The sequence below is a fragment of the Cygnus atratus genome, chromosome 9, assembly GCF_013377495.2.
Source record: "Cygnus atratus isolate AKBS03 ecotype Queensland, Australia chromosome 9, CAtr_DNAZoo_HiC_assembly, whole genome shotgun sequence".
Classification (NCBI taxonomy): Eukaryota; Metazoa; Chordata; class Aves; order Anseriformes; family Anatidae; genus Cygnus; species Cygnus atratus.
The window spans coordinates 18,711,528-18,733,384 of NC_066370.1; the positions used below are offsets into that span (position 1 = coordinate 18,711,528).

Sequence of the window (21,857 nt, forward strand, 5' to 3'; positions counted from 1 at the left end):
GGTAGTACAGGATGATTTTGTAACCCAGAAGTTTAAATGGGTTCAGGTTCAACAAGATACTAGCCCAGTATTATGAAGAATATAGCATTAGTGTTCATCTCTGGCTCAGGAAACCTACCTGTTAAGAGATAATGCTAGAGATCTGTTCAAAAGCAGGATATGTACCATGCACATGTGTGAAAGTGTTAGGCATTATCAACAACAGGTGAGCTGTGCTACATGGTTTGACCCCAGATTTTACACAGCTGTGACAAATTCAGGTTCTGGCATGAAGCACTGAACTAGGGGGAATTCTGGAGTGCTGCTAGCAGTGTGTCAGCCAAAGGCATTTGTCTGAAGAGTAAGAGTTCGAGTTCAGTAAGGTTACAAGCGATTACGGACAAGGTTGTCTTCAGACAATTCTGGTAGCTGCTACAAACAGACCTACTTATGAGTTGATATAAGCACTTACAAATTTTCAGATTTCTGAAGACAAGAAGGTAGAGAGAATTAAAAAAGGGAATGGAAGGGCTGTGCTTTTAGTCTCACTACAGAGAAGGCAAGTTTGGGGGTCTGGCAGACTGACGGTGTCTGTGGTATCTGAGCTCTGAGGCGTGAAGTGCTGACTGAACGACCTGGCTGAGGCGGCAGGTGCCGGCTAGGTGGCGCTGCGGGTCCCACGCTGTCCCCTTCCCGGCTCCGGAGGGACCCCGCAGCCACCAGCACACTGTCTAAGCTCCTCGGCCGCCCCGCCACCAGCTGTGGCCCCCTGTGGGGCCGTCCGAAGGGCAGGATGCCCGCTGGAGGGACGCCGCGAACCGCCGGGGCAAGGCGGGCCGGGCCGGGGCGGGGCGGGGCGGGAGGCGGCTCCCGGCTCGGCCACCTCCCCTCAGGTCGGTCATCGGGGCCCCGCCGTTGCCAAGGGGCCCGTCAGCGCCGCTTTCCCTTCGGCGGCCGCTGCCCGCGGCCATGGATAGCGCCGGCAGCTGCTCCGCCGCCTCGGTGCTGGCCGAGCTGCAGTGGGACGATGGCTACGCCGTGCCTATGGCCAGCGCGGAGAACAAAGCGCTGGAGGACGAAGTAAGCTGGGAGTGAAGGGAAGGAGCCGGCTGACTGTACCCCCCCCCGATCCGGCTCCCCCAGCGGCTCCCGAGGGGCTCCCTGCAAGCGGGGCGGCCCTCAGGGGCTGGGGGGGCGGCAGCCGGAGCTCCCTCACAGCGCCTTAGCTGCGGGTAGAGAGGGTGTGAAATGCACCAAGTCGGGAAAGAATAATGAAATAAAAAAAAAAAGCTGCAAGGAAAAATGGGAAGCGAGGTCTTTGGCTGGGTGGTTGGGTGTCACCACCCTCAACAACGGCGAGCAGGGTCCGGGCCCTCGGCCAGCGGGAGCACTTTGGGATGTATTTGTGGTTCAGCGGTGTAATCCTGTGACAGGTTTGGTTATCTCGGTAAAGAAAAGTACCTAACGGCTCCAGTGTTTTTGTCGCTACCTTTTCTTTTGAAATCTCTCATGCCATTTCTCTGGAGAAATGTAGGGCAGGTATTACACTTTCTTTGATCAGTAATTGCAATTACTACATATTTCTAAGTAGTTGCAGGTACAAAGCACTCAAAGTGGTTAACTGACAATTCTGACTTTTAAATAGCTGCAGAAGATGCAAAAAGAAAAAATGAACCTGCAAAATCAGTTGACTGACTGTGAAGAGCGTATAGAAGCAATGGCGTCTCATTTGAAAAATGTAAAACAAGAGTTCACCTTCACTCAGGTAAACTGATACATCTGGTAGATCCATTTTATGAGACATATTTAATCCAATTATCTTTCTGTGGTTGGTATCCCTATCTATTTGACAGGTTTGTTAGAGATTTGTCTGGCCTTTCTTCCAGACTTTCACAAGAAAAAAAGTTAAGCCATATATCTCAGGGGTACTACTTGATGGTCAGTAAATATGAAATAGTGGTACCTAGAAAAAAAAAAAAGAAGAATGCATTTTAGAATTCTTGGTGAATGGGCACTTTGGTAGATTTAAAAAAAAAAAAAAGAAGAAGAAAAAGAAAAAAATCAGTGTAAGGGAAGAACAGATGCTAATCTTTATAATGGTCAAGAGTTAATTGTGAAATTCCAATGAAGAGTTAATTCATGGATATGAAGAATGAAATGAGATGGTTAAGGTGCAAGCCTGCACTTTCACTATGAGGTAATTGGCTAAAATAGGTGGTTTAAATTTCTAAAGAGTCCCAAGTCAAAGCTGCATACCTTTCAGGTAAAATATGCAAGGTGAAAAAGTCTTAGGAAACTTTCCTGCAGCTGAACAACTTTCATGTCACTGCGCTAGATTTGAGTTTTAATTTGCACATGAAGAAAGAGGCAGCACATACCATTCCAGAGAAGCTTCTAATAAGCGATAGATCTGTATTATACAGGAAAAAAAACTCTTAAATCACTTTTTCGGAAAGATTAGACAATATACTGCTATAGGCCAGCCTGGTGGTGTTTTTGTCTTAGCACAAAACAATAAAAACATTTATTTTGCTGTGTCTCCTGAATCTTACCTTTAAGCTGCTGGTGGTCAAGAGACTAAGATGCTGACTTTTGAAAGATTATGAATTTAAGGTGAAATAACTTTTATATTGGCATTTTAGTGCTATAAATGGTTGATCTGTGGATATCTGATATAATAGTGTGTATTTGTATGTGTGCATGTGTATAAATATATATGTATTTGAGATACAAAACTCCAAACAATAATGTTATTTGGAAAATTTGTATATTTACATAAGAAAATCATGCCATCTCTGACTTCAGTTTTGGTTGTATTTTATTTAAAAAAATTTTTTTTTTTTGGTATTAAAGACCTATTGTTTATGGTAAAGTAATGAACTGTATTATTCTCTAGTCTCTTTACAAAGCCAGAGAGAATGAAATTGGAACTGAACAACACTTTAAAGCCCTTGCTGAAAGAGAATACGGACATCTTAAAAATGAGATTAAACAAATGGAAGATGAGATAGTTGCCTTAAGAGAAAAGAAAAAACAGTCAAGAAGTAAGGTTCAATTTTTTTTTCAAAAGAACTTCTGTATTGCAGTTAAATTTTATTGCTTTTTTCTTCACATTTACAGACTTAATAGTATAAGTCAAGAATAGCTATTTATAATTGAAAATTATAAACCATAAGTGATCTGGATGTGTTTTGTAATGTGTAGGTAAGTAGAATGACACTGAGGATCTCCTCGCCTAGACTGGTCAAGACTTAGCAAATAATAACTAGGTATTGAAAGACTTCCATTCTTAATGCCAGATACACAGCCACACATCTATATCACTGTCTTGTTAATTCTTGCAGGTATTTTCTTTATGTTTTACAAATTAAATTGTTGGTGGCAAAGTCTCTTTCTCCCACAAAATAAATTCAGGGTATGATTTCAAAATGAAAAGTTGCTTTACTTTTTCTTTTTTTTAAGGTAATCTAATGCTGTCTAACTATAATATTTTTCTGTTTCATGGACTCTTTTTCTCTATGAATCATTTAAATTGTTTAATTTTTTTCATGTATTTTTTTTCATTTAATTTTTTTTAATTTTTTATTCTCATTAAATCTGTTTGTAATCTCCAGTTTCTCAGAAGGTGTAGCAGAATGAAGATATCCTTGCTATTCAACTGCATCCAGATTCCATCATATTTATGTTAGGAAGTCTCTTCACAGTCATATGGGACCATATGTAAATTTGTATGCAGGATCTAAGAACTGGGCCTTAGTGTGTGAGGGAGAAACTTTACCCTGTGATGCCTCAGATCAGTTTATTATGTGGGCCTAATATCCTGCATATAAATACGGCTTGCCAGGGGTCGACTTTTCTGTTTGAAATTATTTGCATTTTAGGTTTGTGGTAATTTATTGTCTTGTTTATTCTTTAGGATGTGTGTTAGCATTTCTCAAGTATAGGACGCAACAAAAAACCAAACCTATTTATCAGTTCTGTTGGCAACCAGATGTGTGTAAACTTGTTACGTACGGTAGCTTGAGTCAGTTGTTTCAATTACTAATCAAAGAAAATGTTAGCCATGTAATATTAACCTTTAAATTTATTCAAAATTTTATTAGAATACTATAAATAAAACCACTAAGAAGTTGGAAAGCTTAAAACAACAGATGAACTACGACGAGGAACTTCTGGAGAGATGGATAAAGGAATTGAATCGTAAATATGATGATGCTGACGCAATCCAGAAGTATGCAGAAAAAGATGAAGGGAAAATAGGCGTAAGTAGAAATGACAGTAATTTTCAGAAACAAAACAGAACTATTTTTTAGCATCTGAAGACTTTGTTATCAAGTCAGGTAAGACTGACATAAATTCTGCACAACAGCATTTTAAACTCTGATAATTTCCACATCACACAAGAGTGCTAAGAACTCCATATAAGGCTCATTTCAAAGGTCAAAGAAAATAGGTTTGACAAAAGGTGTAATTGAAGACTAATTTATTTCTTCATCTGGGTAAAAATTAAGCTTGAAGTTTTCTGAGTGCACAAATAGCTAATAAAGCCTCGTAGTGATTAGAAAGCTGAATTACAGTGAATTAAGTGGGGCGTTTGTTCAAAAATGCATGCCAAATATGGACAAGTAATGTAGATTTTCCCATTAGAACAGAAATGTTAATATTACTGAGAAGAAAATACGGCTATTTCACTAAAGCTGCCTAGAGTAATGAAAGATCGTATAAATAGACACTGCAATCACAAGTTCAGACTTCTTAAGGGTTAGTTCTCAAATATAATATTAGTTTAGAGGTAAGTATCCCTTCTTTTTAGCCTTTAAATACAGTGGGGAGAAAATTGATTTTTACTCATTAAATACTCAACACAAAAACTTTAGCTTACACAAATAGTCTCACTGCTAGCTTCTATGTTAGCAAGTCACACAGCATGCTAGGAAGAGTTGAATTAAATAGTTGGTGCTGAGGACTCCATATACACATTAAATACATGGTGAAAGGGTTATTTTGGCCTAGCTGCAGTCTGTACCTAAGGGCTGATGAGAGATTATGGCCTCTTGCATGAAGAAAAATTTTAAAAGGCTAAGTTCTCAGTTATTTGTTCTCTAAAATACAACAAAATCAATGCCTCAATAATTCCATCCTTAGTTCTAGCAGAGCTTTAAAAATTTAAGATATTGTATATTTGTTTTCAAGTACGTTACATTTTCATATCATTTCATTTCAGGCACTAACCCTTCAAGTAGAAAAGTTAACCATGCAAGCAAATCAGAAACGCAGAGCTCTTGATAATGAGCGTACAGAAACCACAACTGCTCAGGTTTGTACATAAGGTTCTTGAAGATATCTTTTTATATATGAAATCTTTAAAATCAGAAATCATCGGGATGCTTTCTTTTAAACAGATAGAGCTTGACAAGACAGCTGAAGATTTTCGCCGAGTTCACCAGGAAAGGCAAGAAGTCATCAGGCAGTGGGAGAACGCAATACAACAGATGCAAAAAAGAGATCAACAGATTAATCACTGTGCTCTGGTAAGACTGCTGTTAACTGTTTTTATCAGTATATCAGCCTACTTCTGTATCTATAAAATTGATAGGAATTTTGAGAAATAGATTTTCATATATTACTGAAATGTACTCAGAATTTGTTTTGAAAACAGTCTCTCTTAGTGTAATAGTGCTCTGTTTGAAGCTATATAAGGTTTAATTTTCAATCTGAAATTTGTTGGAATATGCAAACCATGCCAGTTTCAATACTGTTCTTTTGCCTGATCTAAGAATCAACAAGATGGAGTGTAGTTTCTTAGTGCAAGGACAGTCAGCTGCGATGGAAATAAAATAGTGAGCATTTAGAATTGGAAGGAATTAGCGTTTCTACTTCCGTGAACAAATGTATGACTAGCATTTATTTGGTCAGAATTATGATAAACAATCACATTAAGATTAAAAATTGCTCCTTTGCAGAAGTACATTCTGCAACTGGGGAGAACAACAGATAAAAAAAGATCCTGTTGAACATTGTGAGTTAGTATTACTTTCTAACAGTCTTCATGGTTTAATAGGAGGCACAAAAAGAAAGTTTTATCCTTTTGTCAGGAGAGGTATCAGCTCCTTAGAAAGTTGTGAAGAGCAATAAGAACAGATGCACCAGAAAAAAAAGCTTGAAGGATCACTGTATAAAGAAATTTTGTAAATGTGGACTCCAAAGTAGCAATGGCTTTTCTGAAGGGGCAGAAGAGCATGACAAGAAGACTCTACCTAAATCCTTAGTTCTGCTAGTATTGCATGTTCTTGCTGAAAGAATTCAACTTTTATATTGCCTATATAAAGAAGTTTAGTACCCAAGTAGTTTAGGGTAAAACATGGTTTACCCTTCATAGCTTAAACAAGCTTAAGATGTAACACTAAAAATATAATAGAAAATTTTAAGCCAAGAGAAATACTACCAAACAGAAAACATAATAGTTTGATTTGGCTGAAATATTATGGATTTCGTGGTATTGCAGAGTGTAAGATTCATAAAAAAGAACAAACAACAAACAAATGCATATATTAAAAAACAAAACAACTCCCACCAACACTGACCAAAGAAAACCAAAAAACATTTCTGGCCACCCTTCCATATGTTATTAGTTCTACTGATGCTTCTGTAAACTTTTTTTTTTTTTAACCATTAGAATTACAGTACAATTTTCACAGTAGCTAATCTTTTACTTAACCTTACAAAATACAATTTTCCCTGAATAGATGTAAATGTGTCAGCTAAGGTAAGCATCAGTACTGTTGTAATATACCTCTGCTGTTTCCTTCATTTCAAATCTATCTGAAGATTTGTTCACCCAGTGTTTTCTTTCCCCTATTCAATCAATACAAATTATTTTTATTTCATGCAAGTTTATAGGGTAATATTTAAATTACTGCAATATTGTGGAAGTTGCCAATCCAAAACAATTGCAGGAGTTGTGATGTATTAGTGGAATAAAGTAATTGACAAATGATGTGAAACCTAGGCTATCTTAAGCAAAGGAGCCTTAACAGCAATCTATCTTCTAGTTTCGCCCTTTATTAATCTAACACATCTTAACTAATGCAAGAAATGTTTTTTATCCTGATAGCTAATAACAGAGATAAAACAAGAGATGCGAAAGAAAAGAAGTGTGCTGAAAGAGAAGACTTCCTTTTTAATGAATGAAACTAATAATAACAAGGAATATGAAAAGAAAATTTCTTCTGCTAAGCAGGAAGCTACTAGCCTCCGGAAAGAATATCAGGCTCAGGATACTTACAGAGTTCAGCTGGAGGTTGAGGTAAGGATGACCAAGAGTTCAGAAAACCAGACTGAAACTATAACTTTTAACTTTTTACTAGATGGAAGAAATACAGGAATAGCATTTGCTTTTCTGTTCTCAAACTAGACTTCAGTAATTCAACAAAATTTCTGGGCTTCTTAGTTTACTCTTGATTATTGTGATCTTAACCCTGAACTTAATCCTTTCATTGACAGCGCTGAAGAGAAGCAAACATACAGCCACTGAGATGACCTTGTATTCTCTGTTCTCTGTATAGGAATAAAATGAATTAATTTTCTCTTAAATGGTGTAACGCTATTACAGGCTTCAGAAGAAGGTGTATCTTGCCTTTAGCATATATAGACTATAGTACTGTATAAAGATGAGAGAAATCTCTTCTGAATAATTGGTATCCTGTGCTTTCACAAATGAGTGTTGATAGACAAATATTTTCACGTAACTTTCTAATCACGAGGCAGTAGGATAGGGCCATCCTGTGAACAAGCCATGCTTTTTTCATACTTCGTTACTTATATTTAATCTGCATTTGTAGCCATGGAATGAGCTGTGTTGCTTCATTATTTAAATGTCTGTAGAAGTAGTTCTACGAAGTAGTTCAAGTCTCATGAATCTGTTAAGAAGGGATACGCTTGTATTATCTGAGTAAGTTTTCTCTTAACAAGGAAATGGTAACACTGGGCTACTCAGCAAGCTTGGCAATTAAAAAAAGTACAGCTTCAGTTGCATTAATGTTGGATAGCTTTTCCTTAATTGGTGCTTCATGAACTGATATCCTAATTAATTTATTAGCTGGGCGTTTTGAAATCCAATGTGGACAGAACTGCTTCTGATTTGGAGTCTTTAAGAATACAGGTAACCAGTCTCAAGAAGGAAATACAGAAAAAAAGCGCCAGGTAAGAAACAGACCTTTAAAATACAGTTTGTAAGAATTACGGATATAATCAGATCCTTGATCTAGCAAAGAACCTTAAATAATGTTGATTATTAAAGCCTGCAACTTTCTGTTTACTTCATGTCTATTTCATGTCTATTTTACTACTATGTATTGTAGTTTTCTGACACTGGGAAACTTAGAAAATATTTCTGGTAACTCTTGTTTTTAGAGGGGATGAAAAGGTCAGCTAGGGCCTTAGTTTTTATAGATTTGAGTTCAGCCTGCTTTCTTAGGCAGCTGCTCAGTATGATATGCTAGTAGGTTTTAGCAGTGTTGTATGTGCAACGTACATATAACTTGTTAAATCATCTAATTTTGTTTAGATTAAGCTTTCTTAAAGAAAGAAATGCAGGTCTTTCCAATAAGCTGAAGCTTGTGACTGAGAAGACGCTCAGTTTAGAAGACAATGCCTGGAGGATGGAAGAAATGCTAAAGGAAGAAGAGAAAACTGTCAAGGTAAAATGTTTTTGATAGCTTCTGCAAATGAGGCTTCATTTGAATTTGCAAGCTCTATCTAGAACAATTTTAACATTTACAATGCATTTTAACATAATGTGACGTGCAGCTACTTCATCAAATGAAGCAGTAACCAGCAAGTAGATGATGGGTCAGTATCTGTGCCAGGAAAACTTTGGAGGAAAGTAAGTGGTCCTAATCCAGCAGATGGTGGATATCACATAGGATACTGGATACTGGAATTGTCATTATACAGATCAGATATAAAACCGGTAGTCGGACTGTATACTGAATAGTGCATTTACTTCTGATACCAGCTAAATGTTACCTACAGCTTCTTGGCTAGATTCAAATGAAAGCTATTCACAGGAAGATGGCAAATTTTGTTAATGTTTTGCTTCTGGTTTGTAACACTATTGAAAAATTTCAAAAACTTCATATTGTGCTTAGTTCTTTTGGGATTCATTCAGTTTTATGGGCAGCAAGTGTCCTTGAAATTCTAGGCCATCGTTTTCCCATCAATAAGGTTAAGTGTTGTCAGATTATTTTCAGTAACATTTCCACTGAAAACTTCTTGGTTTTAGTAAAACACAACCAAAACTTACCAAACTGTGAAGAGTTAGGATTTTGGCAAGTTGGGATTAAAAAAAATATCTTGAAATGGTTTAAGTCATATTTGGTTGGCCTAGTCTCCTCTTGCTATTTTAATTCTACTGCATGATACTTTTATACATCTGTTTTCTGATGTTGTTGGCTCTTAAAAAATTACTGGCTCACATTAGAATTCATTTTAATGAGAAATAAAAATTGTGATTTGGGAATTAGCATATACAAGCTGTAAAATTTGTCTATTTCTTTTTTAGCATGTTTAATAGCACTTTAATAATAACTTTTCGTATTGTAGACTAAGTACAGAAATAAAAATATCCAAATTCATTATCATCTGATGAACTGCAGTGGCTTTTGAATAAATGCAATGTTGTAATGCAATCATCTGAACTTTCCTGTATTTCAGAAAAAGTTTGTAGTGTTTTGCATTTTGCTCCTAATTCTTTTATTTTACTAGTTAGCTTCTGACTGAACTTGATACAAATCCCTTTTGGATTTTGCTGGACAACTGAGTATTGCATATGCTAACGCTCTCTCTACTGTAAAATGACCAGGTTACATGAGAATGACAGAGCAGGTGTTCGCTCCATCTGTGCAAGCCACTGTATATACTTCTTTTTCTTTTCTGTTTTGTTTCCTGCGTCATGTATGTGAAATAATTCATTTAGTAGATGGAGCTTTATTTTTCAAACTTTCTAACTACATGGGCATTAGCTGTACATTTTAAATTTACATGCACAAACTATAGAGGCGATGTCTTTGCTTTATAAAGTTTCTCAAATTACAGACTTATTAATGTTTTGGTTTTCCAGAGAATTTTAAAACAAGTTGGAATGAAATAATGCTCCATTAAAATGAAAACCGTACTTGCTTCTCCTTAAGACTGTTAGCAGGGTGGCTAAGCCATTAGCAGGGCTTTTCCACTTGCATCTGTGGCGGATAACCTAAGATGACACTGAGCTTGGCAGCTCCAGTGCTTCAGGGTAGTATTTTAACTTGGATGCACTATTCTTGAACAATATCTGTAATGTATTAGTCAGAAGGATGCTTTCCATCAACATTAGACACACATACTATTTGCGGCATCTATTAATTTACTGTGAAGAGATACTTACAGGAACAATGTGGATGAAATCTCACCATTTTATGCTTTAGTTCTCTGATACTTCTCCCTCTTCTGTCTGTGGCAATGCACTGTTGTGGAGTGAAGCTTATTGAATATCCTATCACTATTGACAACCGCACTCAACGAGAAAAACAATTTCTATTAAAGAAATAAATTTAGATATGCGTGGGCATGATCCAGAGCCCACTGAAATCAGTGCAAAATTCTGTAGGCATTAACAGATTTAGTATTAAATGTACACCTGCTTTTCACTTCTGAGTTCTGGATTTGGAATTGCACTTGACAGCAAATTCGAATACAAAAAATTCTGGTGGGAGAATTTGATTATGAATTCTTAAAGGAGTTAACTAACTTTACACTGTTACTAAAACCAGCAAAATGGTTCACAAGCAAAATTCACAATGTATATTCAGTCTGTACCAGACCCTACTAAAACCTTATTTCCTGTACTGATTAAGATGCTAAAGATAACTTGCCTCTGTGAAAAAGGAACTGATTTTAAAACGTGTAATTACTTTTTCAAACAAAATTATTCCAAATAGAATAACTAAATATAATATAAACACATATGTACACACACAAGCTGAGTTACAAGTTACAAATCTTTTCAACTGTTTATTGAATTATATTTCTACAAATACTGACATATACTAGAAGCAATAAGCATCCTTTTTTTTGAAAGGATGACAGGAATTCGATTTTCTGAAAGTTTGAAAAGAATACCATTCCCATCATGGAAAGAAAAGATCTTGTAATAGTAGAGTAGAATCCAAGTTAAAACAAAAAAACCCTTCTCTTGAAGTCAAAGATTTTTCTTGACAGCCATTTTAAAGACCTATGAAATTCCATATTCCTATTAATGGATATAGTATTGATTTTTTTTATCTTCCTGTATGTGATTAATAAATCATCACAACTTACTTCTTATTTACTTAATGATTAATTTGTCATCAGGAAAAGGAAATGGAACTGAACAAGTTAAAAGAACAACTTTTCAAGAAAACTCAGGAGTTAAAGGTGCAGAAGGACAAGGAGAAGTGTGTTCTGGCAGAAATTGAGGGATGTCGAACATCACTTAAACATCTTAATAGTCGTCTACACAGACTTGATGCAGATGCATTAAAACAACAGGAGTTAATGTATAACCAGGTAAAATATTAACATCTTTTAATATTATGATTTTTCCTTGGGTTTAATGAGAGTAAATTGCTCAAGTTTTGTAATCTTTGCCAGTATCTTAGTTTCCAAAATGCTAGGCAGCATTAATCTGAAGTCTGCGTTTTTGTCTCTAGTTGTATTAATAAAATTGAAATAACTGATACTTGCTATGTTTCACCTATATTACGTGCATGTGTGTTTCATTATTTTTTGGATCTGTTGCTTTACCCACTAATTTCTCAAATCAATTCTTTACTTTGATCCCTGTGAACCGCAGACACCTCAGGGTAAATTTTTAAAGCAATACAAGAGGTACATGCCAAAATCCTTTTATTTACTAATTGGATTTTGTGCAAATTTCTTATGCACCACTTTGAAAATTTGTTCTTTTATATTGGCATCCACTGGTAACAGTAAGATGGCAACTTTACTGTAAGCCTCCCTTAGAGCAGACTGTGCTGAGTGTGCTTTGTTATTCTAGAAGATTACTTCTGAACCATCTTTGCACATCAGTCATCTAAGAATATTTTGCTAATGTTTCACATTTTTGAGGCCTATAAGCTATAAATGATTATAAAACAATGGCTTAATTAGGTGACTATCCTAAAGCAACATTTAGATCCAGAATTCTAGCTTTATAGGAAGGCTGTAATTGCTTATCTCAGACTATTAATTCTCCTAAAATTATTTTAACAGGATTTTTATATTCAGCAAGTGCAGAGACGGCTGTCACGGTTAGAAGGGGAGGTTAATGCAGAAGAAAAACAAGTTTTGGAAGCAAAAATTGCTGAACTTAAGAAAACCGTAGAAGAAAAGAAAAACACATGTGATGTTTTACATGCACAGCATAAGAAACTTCAGGTAACTTCCTTAGAACTTCAGGTTGACTGTGTAATAGCTAGAAATGATGTTCCCAAGGCTGGAGTATTATCAAAGTCAGGTGGTTTTATCAAGATGAACTAAGAATATCAAAGTCCTGGTCAGACATGCCAAGTGATTTTTTTACATAGACCAAAATACATGAGTATATTAGTATTGCTTTGCTGTCTGAAAGATCTATATTGCACAAATAACAATGACTGGACTCCGAATAAAACAAGCAATGACATTAACATTGCAACAGCACTCTACGCCAGGACTGCAGTGCTCTTGGCACCGCTTGCACAACAGAATACGGACAAAAGATGATGATTCCTGGGCCTAGCACTTAAAAATATATTTATATATATATATTAATTCAAAAATTAACTGGTGGGTTTTGTTGTAATCTGCATTTAATGAAATAAATTAAATATAACTTACTTGGAAACAGAGTGATGTCCAGCTCATCAAGAGAGCAATGGAAAAGAGTGGAGAAGAAGCAAATGGTCTGATGAGCAAGATAAATGAACTAAATCTTTTCAATGAGAAATCAGACCAAGAGTTAAAAAAAGCTAAAGCCATTAAGCAGGTACAGTATTAGCAATTTTTCTAACACGGGCTGTTTTTTTGTTGTATTTGTTGTGTGTGGGGGGGGAAGGTTACAGAGTTTGGAATCCTTAACCGATTTTTTTTTATGATTAAAAGTGTTTGCATGCTAATGAATGTATTACTTACTGCTTTAAATGAGCTTTGATATATATAGGTTTGCTCATATAACAATATGACCTGTAGACCTACAGAATCTAGAACATATTCTAGGATGATTGCAATAACTCAAGTCAGATATTAACTACTTCAGTAAGTTCCTGGTAAGGTCAGCTTAATTTCTTTGAAACCATCTGTTACATTCTTACCATTCATAATGCTAAACTGAAAGTTGTAGATTGAAAAGTCTAACAACCCACAACTCAGTCTGAATTTGAATAAAACCATTCGGGAAGCTATCTACCCATATGCACTAACCATGCAAACTGTTAGCAAATGAGAAACTAAGAACCTCTTAAATACAGAGCGAAATGACCCTTACAGTTGTATATATAAAGGATAACACAATAGAAGCTTTATATATTTAAAAAAAAAATAAAAAATCTTATTAACTCTTATACCTTAATTAAAAATGATGCTTTCTAATTTTGAGACCTTTTTGGCATTTGTTAGGAGATGATGATTGAAGATAACCTCCTAAAACTAGAATTGAAACGTCTTCAAGATACCCTGTGTAATAAGACAGAGAAAGTTCTAACACTGGAAAAACAAAAATTGGAGATAAACAAAGCCATAGCAGAAAGAACTGAGGAAATTAAGGTTCATAAGGCAATGCTGGATTCCCAGATCAGAGTTGTGGATCAGGAACGGCAACGCATAAGGTAATTATTCTTTATTTTAAAAATCTCTGTTGCAGCAACTCAAAACCAGCAATACAACTTAGGGAAATATCTTACAGTATGTTTTAAAAATCCTAAAAAATCATCCTCCAGTTCTTTCATCTTCAACGTAATTTAAAAACAAACAAACAAAACACAGCTTGTAGGTTGTTTTTTTGTTGTTTTTAAATTAACAGTTGCTTAAAAAAAAAAATTAAAATTGTCAAGTACCTTTACATGGGAACTTGTTTAAAAAGAGAAGCATTTTACCCAGTTTTACCATTTAGAGGAATTGATGGTGAATTACATCTTCTTCTAAGTCATATAGTAAGACAGTTGAGACTACCAAGCAATCTTTTCTCTGAAAACCAGCTTGCAGCTTTAATCACTAGGCAATTTCTCAGTCTTTACTGTCCATTATTACCGGTGAACAAGAGATTACTGTTTATTCTGTTAGTGAAGATTAATTAAAAACCTGCTGAAGTGTGTGTGTCTTATTTCTTGCCCATGTATTATGATATTGGAGACACCCTCTTATAAAGCAACCACATAAAGATCACTTTTCCCTTCTGTAATAATCATTATGAAGCATTTGGGACAGGCTTTAGCTCTGAAATACCAATACCTATATCTAGCCCCAAATCAATGCTCAACAACCGAACTGGTGAAGTCTGGCAGGCTTTTTTTCACTCCTCTGCTAACCACACCCCACACAATAGGAAATTAGGGTGATTTAGTGTGACTAAAGATAACTGCTCACTGAGAGTGCAGACTGGATTTTTTTTTTTTCCTTTGATAATTGCACAGCTACTTGATATTTCCATGTAATTTGATTTGGGGTTATTGCCTGCTGTTGCTTATGCTCATCTAGTAGTGGCAATATTAAGAAAGCATCAGCAGGGGGCAGCTTGTACAGCTGTAGGATTTAAATGCCAAACCTTTAAATATATTCAGGGAGTTCTATGGGGCAGCCTCTCATGATGTGCTGATCTGGAATATGAAAATAAATTTGTCTCATTGTAGAACTGTAATAGAACTGTAGGTAACCAGAAAACCTGTGGCTAGAACACAGAAAGCGTCAAAAATTAGGAGCAGCACAACTGCTGCCTCGCCTGCATCCTAGTAGACGGACAGACTGCTGGAGTAACACCAGTAATTTAGACTGCTATAGCAAGAACTGCCCAAAAAACACTACTAGACAAACATTTTCTCAACCCATTTATTTTTCCACAAAATACATCAGTGCCGAATTTCAAGATCGTCTAAATAAAATCGATAAACTGAGATGCAGATATGAAGTTCTTACTGTTGTCATGATGCCACCTGAAGGAGAAGAGGAGAAAACCCAGACCTACTATGTAATTAAGGTATTTTATTAACATTATGTTATAATTCATTATAATTCAAGTATTTAAGTTACAGATTTCCCTGGACTCCATTCAAATAACTAAGACAACCTCCTTGCCTACTGCTTAACTTTGTCTGTTTTAAGTAACACAGCAGTTTCGGATGAATCTGTGGTCAGTCCTAATGTCAGCAGACTTAATTTTGAATAGTTCAAAAATTTTCACTTCAGTGCTCATGAATTTTAAAGACACAAGAAGTACTGGTCATGTCCTGGTAATCCAACAACTGAAAACAAGTTTATCAGTCTTTGTCGTATGTAGCATTCAGAATTTATTTCATTATATGGCATTTAAACTTTAAGGAATGCCAACTTCCCCCTTTTTACATCTCAATCAAATATGCATACTTCAGTTTTTCATTGAAAAAAAAAATCTCTCTTCCTCCGTAATGATTCTGATTATGGAAAGAATTATTATTTTTTATTATTTTTATTATTAATTATTATTATTATTAATTAATTTTAATTTAAATAATTTTATTTTTTTATATATTTATTTATTTATTATTTTTGATCTCCAGAAATTCTGTTCTGCTCTTGAAGCAAAATGCCTCTAGCTGCTATATTGGCTCTGCAGTCCATCCTTTTCTGATTTTTGTGTTTTCTGATTTTCTGTTTTCTGATTAAATGTTAAGGTTTTAAATGATGCTATTTCTGTAACTGTGCGATATGCAGCACAGCAAAAAGCTTTCAGTAAATACCTCATGGTCACTCGGGGTATACCCTCCACAACTTTGGAGAGAGATTTTCACCTTATCAGATTTTTCTGAGGGACTATAGAAAGTATGTCCTTTTGCCAGCTGGTTGTTTCTGTTAAGTCTCACTAAGCAGATGAACAAAGACTTTCAAGTGGATAATTAGTAGGCAAGCAAGATGACTTTTAACACTCACTTGGTGGCTTTATATCATGTACAGTCTCAACTGTTTCTTGGATTTTGTTGGTAAACACATGTGAAGCTGATACACACAGTGCAAAGTGCATGGAAAGTGCTTTGTACCCACTATGGGCATTGTTAGATACTGAGCTTAGGTACAGAGACAGATACCTGTAATGGAACCCCACTGGTGACTGGCCACCAGGCTGATGTAACCCCTTTTATTATAACCCTTTGAGCTCAACCTGTCAGCCAGTTGTTTATCTATTCCATTAGGTACTTGTCTATAGCTGTTTGCTGGACACTTTGACCATAAGGATACTGTGAGAAACAGTATCAAAAGCTTTGCTGAAATCCAAAAAGACTACATCTGCTGGCTTCCCTTGATGAACTTAATGGGTTACTTTGTCACCCATTAGTTGGTTATATAAACAGGTCTTTTTTCAGTAACTCCCAGAATACTCTCCATAACATTACCAGCCACCAAAGCAAGACCAATAAGCCTGTAATTAACAGGGTCTTCTATCTTACCCTTCTTGAAAATGAGGACAACATTTGCCAGCTTCTAGTTGACTGGGACTTCTCCAGATTCCCAAGACTGTCGAAAAATAATTGAGAAGACGTCTCGCAATGACATCAGCTGGCTCTTTCAGTACCCTGGGATGAATCACATTGGGTCCCATTATGTGCATCCAAATTCCAGTATTGTAAACAACTACTCTTGCCAGTTACCTTGTAACACAAATCTCAGTCCAATCCTGATGACATCAATAACATCTACCACAGATTTTAAACACTAAATGTTGAATGTATTTTTAATGTATAATTGTCCTAATGTTTTCAGTATGTATTCAGTCACCTCAAGTATCAGTTTTATTTTCAGGCTGCACAGGAAAAGGAGGCCCTTCAACGTGAAGGTGATGATTTAGATGCAAAGATCTGCAAAGCTGAAAATGAAATTGTAGCTCTGGAAAACACTCTGCGCATACTTAATAACTGCAACAGCAATTACCGAAACTCTTTCAAAGAAGTCACTGAGACAAGTATGTAAAATGTAAATTGCTATTTGCTGTATGAGTTATGGATGATGGTATAGCTCTGGTATACAGTGGGGAAATTCAGTGGCACAAAATAATGAATCACAGCCAGAGACTAAACAAATTACTAGGAAAAGTCATTACTGGGAGAAAAGAAGGTGCACTGAAATATACAGGACTGGTGTATAATACTGCACAGTACAAAAAGCACTACTTTCTCTGCAGTACTGCATCTTACACTACTAATTCAAATTCTGGAAGCAGAACAAGCTGTGCCACTGGTCAGCTTTTGGTGTAGACTGAGCTAGCTTGATCACAACACAAGGCAAGCAGGCTGCTTCCAGTGGCAGCTGTTACAGCCAGTAACAGCGTTAACAGCCAGCGTTATGTGCACTCCAGTGATGCTGACACACTAGCCAAAGTTATACCTGATTTTTGCATGGAAGAGGAGGGAAAAAGTAGTAACCTGGGGAGGTGATGAGGAAGAACAAGAGAAACTGTACTGTTTTCGGATAGTGTCAGCAATTTAAAATTAGACAGACTACCTAGCTACAAATGTTTGGATGATGGAATTCTCTCAAAATTCCGCAAAATATCTTCATCTGTTGCTTGCTCTCCTTCACTGGAACGTTATTTAGCTTATAAAAAGCATCACCATGAGCAACTACATAAATGTAAGAGGCTAGAAAACAGCGCCAAAGGCAACTTCCATGCTTTTTTTTGGCTCCTGGAAACACTGGCTTTAAAGTCATTATCTTTCATGAAGCCAGTTACTTTTTCCGCAGTGATTTGGAACATACTGTAACAATAATACAGTAACACTCTGTGATGCCATTACTTTAATGTGCAACTTATTTTAAAATGAAAATTGAGTTGTATACAGTACTTGCTTAGTGTCAACTCTGCCTCTTTGTTTGGGATCACAGGTGAGGAGTATGAAGAAAAATTGAAACTAGAAGAGGAGAAAAGGGCTGCTGATGAAAAATACAGATATAAACGAAGACAGATCAAGGAACTTCAGGACAACCTCCAGGTAAAATACAAGCGAAAGTCCCAGTTAGACAAGGCTGCAGGATGTTGCCACACAAGCCGTCTCATTGAAAGCATAGAACATTCTGGAACAGTATTTTCCGCATTCTCTTTTACATTGTATAGTTTGTATCAATGGATACATTTGTTTGTTTGTTTAGAAGGCTCTACATCTCCTTTCAAAAATCATTTAAGTGTTTATCTGAATTTCCTCAAGTCACAATGAAACTCCAGGCTGTTTAGTCAGGTACACCTAGAAGTTTTGAAATCCCATGTTCACAATGGCAGATGTTCCATGTGGCATCCAAGAAAGCAGTTGTATTTTTGTGTAGTGTACTGTATCATCCCGTCCAGTACTGCATTATTTAAAATCTACACATATGGTCTTCCCTAGCATTTTTTTAAATTTAGTATTAAGGATGTTCCAGTTTGTGTACACAGTATTATGGTTTACCAAAAAAGAGAAAGCAAGGTGACTCTCAGCAGGTTGAGTACTAAATGCAGAAAAGGGATAACCTGCGTTCAGTCTCCACATCAGGGACTCATTCTTGGCTCCCCTTGTAATCAAAAAGCACACTTGGCCCTTATGAAATAACAACACTTAACTTTAATATATACCCCACATGATTATTCTAGGCCCTGGATTGCTACGTACAGGTCAGCAAACATTCTTTTTGATCATTCTACCACAGGACATAGACCTTACTTAAGAAATAACATCCCTGAGATTGAAGAGGAGGGACACCTATCCTCAGCAGGGAATAAGCCCTAGGGTATTATGAGGTGTTAAAGCATCCCCTTTCCTACCTTTTTACTTATTTAAAAAAACAGAGCCACCCTTATAGAGCTGATTTTATTCACAGTAGTCAAAAGTATCCAATCTTCTCACAAGAAACAAATGAATAACATTTTTCTTAGGATAGGTCCCACTGGAAAGTTAGGCACTGCAATGTTCAGTACTATGCCACATAAATCCTTTGTAGACACAGCTCACAGCTACATCTGAAAACGCGTACCTGTAATTTCATTATTAGTACCTTTAAAGTCAGTGTTAATGTATTGAAATAGCTTAGTGCTCTTTATCCAGGTATTTATCCATTGAACAGTCTGACAGGCATAGTTGTGTTATCATTAGTACTAATTGCTTGAGCTACATTTATAAACAAATTGTCAAGAGGATCTGTTATTGCTCCTAAGTAATATAAAAATTGAATGATATCAGAACTATTTTATAAATTAAAAACAATTATTCAAATGAATTTGCAGAGCATGGAAAAAAATTTGGATATACTACTGAAGCAGGAGGCCTTATTCCAAGAGCAAAAGAAGGAAAAACAAGCTGTTATATTACAGCTGAACAAAGACATAGAAGAACAGAAGCCAAAACTAGAAAGGGTTATAAAACAGGTCTGTATGTTGATTAATGATGATTTCTAACTTTATAGTGATAAACAGCAGTATGGTTAAAACCACAGAATTTAAACTCAGCAGGTTTCTTTAAGAGTGCTACATTTTCATAGCATGTTTTAAACTTATTTATGTTAAAAGTGTTCCAGGCTATCCAGAGAAATTCAATCTCTAAAGAAAACTAAAACAGAAACACAGGAAGAAAGAGACATCAATCTTCGTGCCTTGAAAAACTTCAACAAAACCATCAACAAAGTGTTAGTCGATGTTCTAGAAGCAAACCCTGATTTAACTACATCCTTTCAGAAGTACTTTCACCAGGTGAGCTTTCTGGTTAACTGCCACCAAAATTTTGACTGATAACTGAAGTCTACTGATAAAGTGTCTTTCAAGGGCAAATCCTTAATTCAGTGATAAAGTATACTTATGGGAAAAGAGCAAAAAAGTGTTCATCTGCTTTCAATGTACCTTCAGATACAAAGGATTATAAACTCTCCTGATATGCCTATTCCATCATACAACCATTTTTAACTTTTTTCCCCTCAATTTTTCTAGTTCAATCTAGAGCTGCCTGCAATTGCTTCTGTTGGTGGTAGTCAAAGTTCCCGATCGCCATCCACACAAAGCTCACTAGCTTCTAGCAGGTAAGTGCTAGCAGTGTTTTGTTGTTGTTTTGGTTGGTTGGTTGGTTTTTTTTTGGGGGGGGTGGGGATGGACACGACACGAATAGTCATTTGGTTTTGGTTTTAATTTAAAGCTTAGACGAACAAAACTATTCCTTACATGATGGCATTCCTCACTCTCGCAGGTTTTCTCAATCTTGTCTCTGCTTACTGAACACTCTATTAAAATGTTTCTACCTATACTCTCCCTCCTTTAAGTCTACTAGTTGTTTGTTTGTTTAGCACACAATTAAGTTTTCTTCAGTATCCATCACAGTTTAAAATAAAACAGTAACTGCAAAAGAATTATGTTGTCCTCTCATTTAAAAAGGGTTTTACATTATGAACGCACAAGTTTGACTTCCAGCCAAACTTTGCACTTAATTTTGTGAACACCCTTTCCTATTTAATTAGGGAAGATATATATACACACTACTTTATTGATACCTTTTTCCTCTGTTCATCATACATTTGACTAACAGTACTACTTGAAACATACTGAATTAGCTGTGATCTAACAACATTCCCCCAGGTTACTTAAACCATGGCAAGGACTACAAAGATTTTTGTAGTGGATTTGCCTAGAACAAACACTGGTGCTGGGTGGCTTTATTTTAAGCCACCATTTAGAAGCTCCACGCCCAGTTTTAAAATAATGTTTCTGTATACTGATGAGTAAATTTTTGTCTTTCAGATCCTCCAGAAGCACAAGTTCAGGCTCTAGTCAGACTTCATTAATCAAAGTCATAGACCTGAGCCTATCTGTCGACATTCCTGCAGAAGTAGCTGCTTCCAGTTCACAGCCATCCAGTAGAACTAGCAACTCTGACAGTTAAAACCAAGAAAGAAATCCTAAGTAATCTTATGAAGGTGACAGTGAAGGCTTTACACTATTTAAGGCTTCTAAATTGGTTAAGTCGCAGCTTAATTGATACAGGTCTACTAGCAATCGTAGCACTTCTATCTGAAACGCGTTTTTAACTTCCATCTAAAGTATGCAATATATTATTTAGTTTAAACATATGTTTTACATAATAAATTAATCTTTAAATTACTTTATTCTTTTGCTGTTGGATAACAAAAGATCTACAAAACCCTTCAGAAACCCTTCATTCACATTCTTAATGAAAATGGCTTTGACATAGTTAACTACCCTTAATTTTAGTAAAATTACTGCTGCCTCAAAGCTTAAACAGGTAAGGTACTCCCAAGTAGTCAGCTGACCACAGTATGCTTATTCTGTACTTGGCAAAAGCTAGAGTAGGGGCAGTAATGATGTAAAAGAAGCAACAAGATTAACCCTCATAACAAAGATCTTAGTTTTTAAGTATTTTCCCTCCTTAACAGCAATATGGAACACTTGCAAAAACCTGGGTAGTAGTATTTACACTTTGGTTCCATGTCAGCCTTGACTTTTAAACAAATGGTCATTTCAGATCATATCTTAATCAAAAGATAATGACAATATAAAATTAAAGTCAGTAAAACTGTACTACTTTGCAAAATTACACAGTACCTTTTTGGCAACTGACATATAAGGAATTATTCTGAAAACTTGGAGATGGGTATTGTATAGTCAGCCAGAT

General features: G+C 36.0%; 1 protein-coding gene across 1 annotated transcript; it reads left to right on the top strand.

The window, feature by feature from the left end:
• The first annotated feature begins 948 nt into the window (after positions 1-948).
• On the top strand, positions 949-21,852 carry CCDC39 (coiled-coil domain containing 39). The gene is given in 21 exon segments (XM_050712604.1): positions 949-1,059; positions 1,625-1,744; positions 2,876-3,007; positions 3,009-3,023; positions 4,083-4,241; positions 5,204-5,296; positions 5,382-5,510; positions 7,094-7,285; positions 8,078-8,181; positions 8,546-8,678; positions 11,368-11,562; positions 12,268-12,432; positions 12,884-13,021; positions 13,651-13,859; positions 15,100-15,223; positions 17,020-17,179; positions 18,100-18,206; positions 19,469-19,609; positions 19,751-19,930; positions 20,165-20,253; positions 20,966-21,852. Coding segments are annotated over 21 exon segments (2,838 nt in total). The 3' UTR covers positions 21,108-21,852.
• Positions 21,853-21,857: the final 5 nt, after the last annotated feature.